The sequence below is a fragment of the Thunnus albacares genome, chromosome 8 (assembly GCF_914725855.1).
Source record: "Thunnus albacares chromosome 8, fThuAlb1.1, whole genome shotgun sequence".
Lineage (NCBI taxonomy): Eukaryota > Metazoa > Chordata > Actinopteri > Scombriformes > Scombridae > Thunnus > Thunnus albacares.
In genome coordinates, this window is record NC_058113.1 from 34,730,629 (window position 1) to 34,740,628 (window position 10,000).

Sequence of the window (10,000 nt, forward strand, 5' to 3'; positions counted from 1 at the left end):
GTATGTGTAATACTAGCAGTACCAGTATGTATAATACTAGCAGTAGCAGTATGTGTAATACTAGCAGTACCAGTATGTATAATACTAGCAGTAGCAGTATGTGTAATACTAGCAGTAGCAGTATGTGTAATACTAGCAGTAGCAGTATGTATAATACTAGCAGTACCAGTATGTGTAATACTAGCAGTACCAGTATATGTAATACTAGCAGTACCAGTATATGTAATACTAGCAGTACCAGTATGTATAATACCAGCAGTACCAGTATGTATAATACTAGCAGTAGCAGTATGTGTAATACTAGCAGTACCAGTATGTATAATACTAGCAGTACCAGTATGTATAATACTAGCAGTACCAGTATGTATAATACTAGCAGTACCAGTATGTATAATACTAGCAGTACCAGTATGTATAATACTAGCAGTACCAGTACATGTAATACTAGCAGTACCAGTATGTATAATACTAGCAGTACCAGTATGTATAATACTAGCAGTACCAGTATGTGTAATACTAGCAGTAGCAGTATATGTAATACTAGCAGTAGCAGTATGTGTAGTACTAGCAGTACCAGTATATGTAATACTAGCAGTAGAAGTATGTGTAATACTAGCAGTAGAAGTATGTGTAATACTAGCAGTAGCAATATATGTAATACTAGCAGTACCAGTATGTGTAATACTAGCAGTAGAAGTATGTGTAATACTAGCAGTAGCAATATATGTAATACTAGCAGTAGCAATATATGTAATACTAGCAGTACCAGTATATGTAATACTAGCAGTACCAGTATGTGTAATACTAGCAGTAGCAATATATGTAATACTAGCAGTAGCAATATATGTAATACTAGCAGTACCAGTATATGTAATACTAGCAGTAGAAGTATGTGTAATACTAGCAGTACCAGTATGTGTAATAGTAGCAGTACCAGTATGTGTAATAGTAGCAGTACCAGTATGTGTAATAGTAGCAGTACCAGTATGTGTAGTACTAGCAGTACCAGTATGTGTAGTACTAGCAGTACCAGTATGTGTAATACTAGCAGTACCAGTATGTGTAATAGTAGCAGTACCAGTATGTGTAGTACTAGCAGTACCAGTATGTGTAATACTAGCAGTACCAGTATGTGTAGTACTAGCAGTACCAGTATGTATAATACTAGCAGTACCAGTATGTGTAGTACTAGCAGTATCGGCAGTATTAGTTTATTAGTTGTAGTACCAATGAGCTCCTGCAGGGTGGGGACTGAGCCGAGGTCCTTCAGCAGCAGTCTCAGTGGGTCTGAAGGGTCTGGACACAAAACCTCCTGATGCTCCAACAACAGCTACACACAGACACACACACAGACACACACACACACACACAGTGAGAACGCAGCTACAACAAGGTGTTTCATGACTGATGCTAATTCAGATCCAGATCCTGGTTCAGGTAGATCAGTGCAGACCTTGTGTGTGTTGAGCAGCTCGCTCACAGAGATGTAGACGACGGGTTTATTGACGATGATCAGCTCTGAGTATTCGTCCATACTGAATCTTTCCTCCAGCTCGGGGACGTCACACACACCCAGCAGGAACTTCCTGTCACACAGCAACATAAACAACAGTCAGGAGACCAGGAGAGAAACCAGGAACAACCAGATCAGTGTGCAGGCTGTTTAAGATCTGACCAGAGTCAGCTCGCCTGTGGTTGTTTTCTGTGGTTGTATCCAGACCCCAGAGGTCAAAGGTTATTTAGAAACAGACCTGAACTTGGCGTGAGTCTGGCTGATGTACTGGTTGAGTGTTCTGACGTGGTATCCGTCTCCGTGGAAGTGTTTGTTGGCGGCGGCGTGCTGCAGCATGCGGGCGATGGAGCCCAGGATGTGACGCTGCTCCGGCTGCAGGGCCGAGCCGGCAGAGCGGTCCACCACGTCGAAGCCATCTGGAGCCACGATGGCCGGGTTCATGTAGCGATAGTAGACCAGGTTCCCCACAATCTGTGAGAGAGGAGGAGTGAGACATCGAGAGAGAGGAGGGTTTAATGTTTAAAAACTCAGCAGATGAATACTGGATGTTACTGGGACCAAACCAGTACAGCTTCAGTCTGAAGATTGGAGTTACCTTGTACAGCTCGTCCTCACTGGCTTCAGGAAACTTTTTCTTCAGAGCGTCTCTGAGAACCTTCGCTGTGTAACGTAAACCGTATCTACAACAAACAAACACAAACACTGAAATAAACACGAGTTCCTTTCATGAGTGAACAGGAGGAGACCTACAGGAGTTTGTGGAGGTGAAGAGGAGGAGACCTACAGGAGTTTGTGGAGGTGAACAGGAGGAGACCTACAGGAGTTTGTGGAGGTTGGAGGTGAACGGGAGGAGACCTACAGGAGTTTGTGGAGGTTGGAGGTGAACGGGAGGAGACCTACAGGAGTTTGTGGAGGTTGGAGGTGAACGGGAGGAGACCTACAGGAGTTTGTGGAGGTTGGAGGTGAACGGGAGGAGACCTACAGGAGTTTGTGGAGGTTGGAGGTGAAGAGGAGGAGACCTACGGGAGTTTGTGGAGGTTGGAGGTGAAGAGGAGGAGACCTACGGGAGTTTGTGGAGGTTGGAGGTGATGGCTTTAAGCACTCGGTCTGTCAGGTTCTTCAGGTTGATGATGGCGATGTCGATGCGTCGTTGGACTTCGGGGTGAGACAGAGCGTCCTGAGGAGACACCTCATAGGGCAGAGAGCTGCAGGGACAGACAGGTGAGACAGGTGAGACAGAGCGTCCTGAGGAGACACCTCATAGGGCAGAGAGCTGCAGGGACAGACAGGTGAGACAGGTGAGACAGGTGAGTCAGGTGAGACAGGTGAGTCAGGTGAGTCAGGTGAGACAGGTGAGTCAGGTGAGACAGGTGAGTCAGGTGAGTCAGGTGAGTCAGGTGAGACAGGTGAGTCAGGTGAGACAGGTGAGTCAGGTGAGTCAGGTGAGTCAGGTGAGACAGGTGAGACAGGTGAGACAGAGCGTCCTGAGGAGACACCTCATAGGGCAGAGAGCTGCAGGGACAGACAGGTGAGACAGGTGAGACAGGTGAGTCAGGTGAGTCAGGTGAGTCAGGTGAGACAGGTGAGACAGGTGAGACAGGTGAGACAGGTGAGACAGGTGAGACAGGGGAGACAGAATCTTCCAGGTTTGAGTCTGTTCAGACCTCTTGTGTCCCGTCTGGGTCTCGGTCTGGTTGATCCAGGTCTTGTAGACGTCCACCGGATCGGTCCTGATGCTGAGGGTCCGGTCCAGCAGGACGTCCTGCAGAGCGGGACCCAGCGCCTCCCGCAGGACGTTATGACCACGAGCGTTACGGTAAAAGTTGACCAGCATCTTGATGACGGTGGGGTTACCCGTGACGACGTCCTGCGGCTGCTCCACCTTCAACCTGCAGCAGCACAAACACTCATCACTGATCAGCAGAGTCGTCACAGACGGAGCTGCTGCCTGCTGGAGACTCTTCTGTTTCATCATTTCAATTCTCAGTTTCATCTTGTGTTTGGAGTTTTTATGTTTTTATTGAGAAACTGTTCAGATTGTGGTTTTGAGAAGATTCATTATTCTTATTGGAGATACAGTCTCCCTCGTTTCTGGTCTGATACTATTATTTGTTTACTTTACTGAAGATGGTTTTACAAGATTAAGGACAAAATCCAGTAAAGATGCACAAACAGGTTTGATTCTCTAAAACTCTCGACGTCAGAGCGAAACAGTCGCTGATCAAGACGACTATCGATCAATTAGAAAAAGGAATTTAAGTCAATTCTTATTCATCTTAACTGATGTTTTATCATATATTAACTGGATATTGTGTTCACCTGTTTGTAGGATGTGCCAGTTTTATTAGTCTGTTTATGTTGTTTGTATTTATTGTTGTCGGTAAAAAGATTTTAAGCTCAATGAGACTTTTTTACCTGGTAAAATAAAGGAAAAGAATAAATAAATCAAATAGTTTCAGTTGTATTTTATCTGCAGTTAAAGAGGAAAAATGTCTGATCAGCCAATAAGAAACATTCACAGATAAATATATAAAGATTAATATATAAAAGATAAATATATAAAGATAAATATATAAAGATAAATATATAAAAGATAAATATATAAAAGATAAATATATAAAGATAAATATATAAAAGATAAATATATAAAAGATAAATATATAAAGATAAATATACACTAAAGGAAGATAAACTGTTGGATTGTCAGTAAATAAGTCTGGAACAGCAGAACGTCACCTGATCTCAGACTGCAGCACCTCAGTGAACACCTGTGTGTGTGTGTGTGTGTGTGTGTGTGTGTTCCTGTGTGTGTGTGTGTGTGTGTGTGTGTGTGTTCCTGTGTGTGTGTGTGTGTGTGTGTGTGTGTGTGTGTGTTCCTGTGTGTGTGTGTGTGTGTGTTCCTGTGTGCGTGCGTGTGTGTGTGTGTGTGTGTGTGTGTGTGCATGTGTTTGTGTTCCTGTGTGTGTGTGTGTGTGTGTGTGTTCCTGTGTGTGTGCGTGCGTATATGTGTGTGTATATGTGTGTGTGTGTGTGTGTGTGTGTGCGTGCGTGCGTGCGTGTGTGTTACCTGATCTCATACTGCAGTGCTTCGGTGAACAGCTGCAGCAGCAGGAAGGCTTCTCTGCGGTCGGAGCCGTAGTTAAACAGACTGAACACCAACATCTCCATGAAGGAGGTGGAGCGACTCTGAGGCATCAGGAAGATCAGCTGAGCCAGGTACAGAGGCTGAGTCTGAACACAGACACAAACAACAACAACAACAACACAGTTTAACATCTGTCCTGAACAGAAACCTTGTTCACAAAACTCTGTAGCAAAAGTTTGAAGACAAAACATCTGCACACAATGTTCCCTTCATCAATCACATGAACACATTTAACCCTTTCTGAATACAGACACACAAACTGTTTAGCAGCAGTGTCACAAACAGACAGTGTGAGAGACTAATGACTGTCAGACATGGAGGTGGATGCACGGGAGCCACTGCAGTGTCTGAGCGCGCTCCGTGCACCTGCTGCACCTCAAATGATACTTAAAGATTTTATATAATATAATAGTCCACTGCACTGTTCTCCAAATCAATCAAGATTTAATTAGTAAATGTGGTTGATGGGAAGGTGAATCAGGATTTATTTAGGAACACACTGAACAGGATCTCAGAAACATGTCAAATAGATCCTGTAGAAGCATTTTCATGTTGAACATCAGTCATCAAATGTCACTAAAATAAAGCTTGTGAAATGTGTTTCAGTTTGAACAGACAGCTGATGACTGAGCTGTTATCAGCTGCTGAAACCCACTTTCACAAATCTCCATGAAATCCTCATGTTTCATTCTGAGCGGCATGACGGCAGAGGACTGACCAGGGACCGCTAGAGACGGCGTGATCTGCCTACAGCTGATCTCTGTTAGCGTGGTGCCAGCGTTACGTTTCTTTTACAGCATCATGTGTTTGCCGGGACCAGGAGTCTGATGATTGAAAGTATTTCCTGCTGCTTTAACGAACGACAAACACTTTCACACGTCTGTGTCTCACCTGCAGCAGGTAGAGCAGGTGTCTGTGTGTCTCACCTGCAGCAGGTAGAACAGGTGTCTGTGTGTCTCACCTGCAGCAGGTAGAACAGGTGTTGGTAAGCCTCCAGTCTCTCTCTCCTCTCTCTGCTCAGAGCTTTCAGGCCTTTACTTCTCTCCAGGTCCATCATGTCTGACAGCTGCTCCTTGTTCTTCTTCGTCAGTTTCTTACAGTGAGACACCACTTCCTGTACGGACAGACAAACACTCGTTAACATTAACGAGGACACAACGCAGACATGACAAACGCTACAAAGAACGCCAACCTAACGAGGCAGTGTCTATAGAGTTTGTGTTTTTCCATGTGTGCGTGTGCATTTGTGCGAGGCGTCTCTGCGTGTCCAGACCTGCAGCGTGGCTCTGTTCCGGACCAGCAGGCCGATCTTCAGGTCCATCAGGTCCAGGTCTGCTTCCAGCTGCCGGTTGAAGCGGATGCTTCTCACCACCTCCTCCCTCTGACGCAGAAGCTCCGCCTCCTCTCTGATGTCACCGTCACCCAGGTCGAGCAGATGAACGAACTTCCTGACCACAGACAGCGGGGGCGTGTCCGAGTGCACTGGGACAGGTGAGGGAGGAGGGGGAGGGGCTTATTAGTGACTCACAGTACCTGATATTTTGCACCAGAGTAGTACGCAGGATTCAAAAACTAAATCTTAATGATGTCAGCAACAGTCCAACCAATCAGATGCAGCGTCTCTCAGTGAACTTACCCAGCATCCTGTACTGATCCCGGGCCCTATTGGCTCTGAAGAAGGCCTGGATCTTTATGATGGCGCCCACCTGTGGACAAAGACAGTTACTACACGCTGACAACATGGAGACTTTCATTAAAGGTTCACAACAAGAAACAAGAAAGATCTGAGTTACATTTATCTTCAGTGAGACTTCTGAACAGAACTGATGTGTTAAAAGTCTCAGTTTAGACATTTAAACAGAGAAACTCATTTGCATTTTGTCCAGAACTCACAAACCAACGCAAGGCAGAAATGTGACTATATGATCATTAATGAACTCACTGTATACGCTGGTTTTAGTGATACTACCACCAGTTTCAGCTGCATCAAATGTTTTTACTGACTATGTTGTTGTTGTTGTTGTTGTTGTTATTGATATTATTTGTTTTTATTGTTGTTGATTCATTGCATTATGCTGTATTGTTTATTGCGTGGACTCCAGGAAGAGTAGCAGTGGATCCAAACTAATAGATGAATAAATAAATGAGAGGACAGAGACGGCAGCACGACTCACGTTACGTCTGAAGAAACTCAGTCGAGCTCGATATTTTCTCCTCGCCGACCACATCCTCACAAACGACTGAATCTGATGACACAATAATTAATGACGATAAAACATCTGATTGACAGCAAGATAACAACCTGACAGACGATAAGACGTGTGGACAGATACTAAACATCAATATTCTGATGTGTCTGTTGTTTAGCAGGACGCCGTGGTGAACATGCGGCATCATTTTAGACATTTAGTGAACTAACTGATGAATAAAATCATGTATAAATCATGTTATTATCTGCAGTTTGAGTCATAATGAGTTGTTAGTTACTTTGACCACAGCTCTCCAGTTCATGTAGAGAAACTCCAGCCGACGCCTGAACGCCCTCTGCTGGACAAACCTCCTCCACTGGGACTGAACACACACAAAACCAGTAATTACTGTTAATGCTCAGATTAAATATTCAGCTCCATCAGAGTCAGACGCTCCGCTGAAAACACAACAATATAATAATTACAACAACCATGAATGAGAGCAGATGATGGCAAAGGAGAGCAGAGAGGAAATTATAAATATGGAAGGAGATTAAAGGCGGGGTCCTCTCTCACCTGGATGACGATGGCGGCAGGTGTGTGGCTGTGCAGGTAACGTCGTCGAGCCTCCAGCTTCTGTCTGATCAGGAAACCTTGACTGACGGCCTGCAGGCGAGTGACGAGGGCTTCGCTGCTCCTCCAGAGGACGTTACGACTGTACGAGCCCGAAACGCTGCCGACGACTTCCTGCAGGGGGGGGAAGAGTCACATGACATCACTGCTGCTGACCAATCACAGACGCGGGGACAAATGTCTCCGTTGTTTTTCTTGTTCTTCTGTGTAATTTTCTAGATATAGACGCACCTGTCCGGGTGAACAGAGTTGGTTTGTTTTAATAATCTCTGATCTGACCTCTCGTGTATATCTGACCTCTGACCTTCAGGTGTAAGTCAGGTGTCAGGTGTGTCTCACCTGGATCTCCTGTTGGTCCAGGAACACACTGTTGTGGATGAATTTGGGAGGTTTCTCCCAGCTGCCCTCCAGTCTGGTCAGGTGAAAGAAGTAGAACGAGCCGTCCTCCAGCTGGACTCGAACCCACGGACTCCTGTTGTCTCCTGGACACACAGAGGAACCAGCAGGCTGGCTGTGATTGGTTGAAACTCTGAGAGCGACTGGTCGGGACTATGACAGCGACTGGTCGGGACTATGACAGCGACTGGTCGGGACTCTGACAGCGACTGGTCGGGACTATGACAGCGACTGGTCGGGACTCTGACAGCGACTGGTCGGGACTATGACAGCGACTGGTCGGGACTATGACAGTAGTGACTGGTCTGTAATCTGACAGCGACTGGTCGGTAATCTGACAGTGACTGGTCTGTAATCTGACAGCGACTGGTCTGTAATCTGACAGCGACTGGTCGGTAATCTGACAGCGACTGGTCGGGACTCTGACAGCGACTGGTCGGGACTCTGACAGCGACTGGTCGGGACTCTGACAGCGACTGGTCGGGACTCTGACAGCGACTGGTCGGGACTATGACAGCGACTGGTCGGGACTCTGACAGCGACTGGTCGGGACTCTGACAGCGACTGGTCGGGACTCTGACAGCGACTGGTCGGGACTATGACAGCGACTGGTCGGGACTATGACAGCGACTGGTCGGTAATCTGACAGCGACTGGTCGGGACTCTGACAGCGACTGGTCGGGACTCTGACAGCGACTGGTCGGGACTATGACAGCGACTGGTCGGGACTATGACAGCGACTGGTCGGGACTCTGACAGCGACTGGTCGGTAATCTGACAGCGACTGGTCAGGACTCTGACAGCGACTGGTCGGGACTCTGACAGCGACTGGTCGGGACTATGACAGCGACTGGTCGGGACTATGACAGCGACTGGTCGGGACTATGACAGCGACTGGTCGGGACTCTGACAGTGATGTTAGGAGTCAGTCTCACCTCTGCGTATCTTGTCTCTGATCAGAGCGTTCAGCTCCTGCTGATACTCTGCAGCACAGTGTGAAATGACTCCCTGCAGCGCCACCTCTGGTAGAGACAGAACACGCAGAGTCTGTTTCACCTTGTTTTCCTTCACTGCCTGGTTCACTGCTGCCACAGACAGACACACTGCAGGAGGAGACACATCAGTACATTAATACACAGATAATCCATCAATACACAGATAATCCATCAGTGTACTAGTGTGTGCAAGCTGCTGCTGCTTTGATATTCTGCCTGAAGGCTTTTTCAAACTTGTTTCTAACTTCATGGCCTCAGATCTTCTACAGATTGTCAACACATCTCTTCTCTCAGGTCCTGAAAACTGCTCTCTGCCCTCTGAGTCCTACTGAAAGGACAGAGACTACTTTGCGTCTATAGGAAAATACACATCACCAGGGGACTGTGGTCCAATACAAGCAGTAAGAGCATTGAACAAATCAATGATTGGATGTACCAGAATTTTCTTCAATTAAACAAAGACAAAACTGTAAGTAATTGTTTTTGGAGCTGAGGAAGAACGATTAAAAATCAGCACTCAGCTTCAATCAATAATGTTAAAAACTACAAACCAAGCCAGTAATCTTGGTGTCGTCATGGACTCAGACCTGAACTTCAACAGTCACATTATATATAATCGAGGATTAAAGGACGAATGTCTCAGCAGGATTTGGAGAAACTTGTTCTGCATTTATCTTCAGTAGACTCGACTACTGTAACGCCGTCGTCTCCCTAAAAACTCCATCAGACAGCTGCAGCTGATCCAGACGCTGCTGCTCGAGTCCTCACTCTTTACTTGTGTTGATGCCTTTCATGCTGTGTATAAACCTTGTTGTTGGAATGTGCTGTACTAATAAACTGGTCTCGCCATGAGTAAAATTAATAATCGCTGACTCACACTTCAGAGCTTTCTGACTCTGCTGATTGGCTGTCTTCACTGCCTCCTGGATGTCAGCCAACCAGAGCTCAGCTCCTGGGTCTCTGCTCACCTGATTGGACGGTGGAAGGAAAAATTACTTCAATTTAAAAACATGATACAGATTAAAGATTAATTATCAGAGTTCAGATTCTTTCTGATTCTTTCAGTCTCAGTTGTTGGTTTGAATCCTGAGTGCCTGAGTCAGTCTGGTCACCTGTCTGGTCACCTGTC

The 10,000-nt window shown here is 46.0% G+C and overlaps 1 protein-coding gene across 2 annotated transcripts in view; it reads right to left on the minus strand.

The window, feature by feature from the left end:
- Positions 1-10,000, minus strand: part of iqgap3 (IQ motif containing GTPase activating protein 3) — a 23,833-nt gene that overhangs the window by 5,870 nt on the left and 7,963 nt on the right. For both annotated transcript variants that reach the window (XM_044359425.1, XM_044359424.1), the window contains exons 15-30: positions 9,749-9,839; positions 8,812-8,979; positions 7,820-7,962; positions 7,424-7,594; positions 7,146-7,229; positions 6,833-6,904; positions 6,295-6,364; positions 5,932-6,140; positions 5,620-5,772; positions 4,581-4,744; positions 3,178-3,402; positions 2,578-2,718; positions 2,109-2,193; positions 1,752-1,984; positions 1,454-1,586; positions 1,228-1,330 (exon numbers count right to left, since the gene is read on the minus strand). In XM_044359425.1, the coding sequence (XP_044215360.1) occupies positions 1,228-1,330; positions 1,454-1,586; positions 1,752-1,984; positions 2,109-2,193; positions 2,578-2,718; positions 3,178-3,402; positions 4,581-4,744; positions 5,620-5,772; positions 5,932-6,140; positions 6,295-6,364; positions 6,833-6,904; positions 7,146-7,229; positions 7,424-7,594; positions 7,820-7,962; positions 8,812-8,979; positions 9,749-9,839 (2,245 nt within the window). The remainder of the gene's footprint in view (positions 1-1,227; positions 1,331-1,453; positions 1,587-1,751; positions 1,985-2,108; positions 2,194-2,577; positions 2,719-3,177; positions 3,403-4,580; positions 4,745-5,619; positions 5,773-5,931; positions 6,141-6,294; positions 6,365-6,832; positions 6,905-7,145; positions 7,230-7,423; positions 7,595-7,819; positions 7,963-8,811; positions 8,980-9,748; positions 9,840-10,000) is intronic.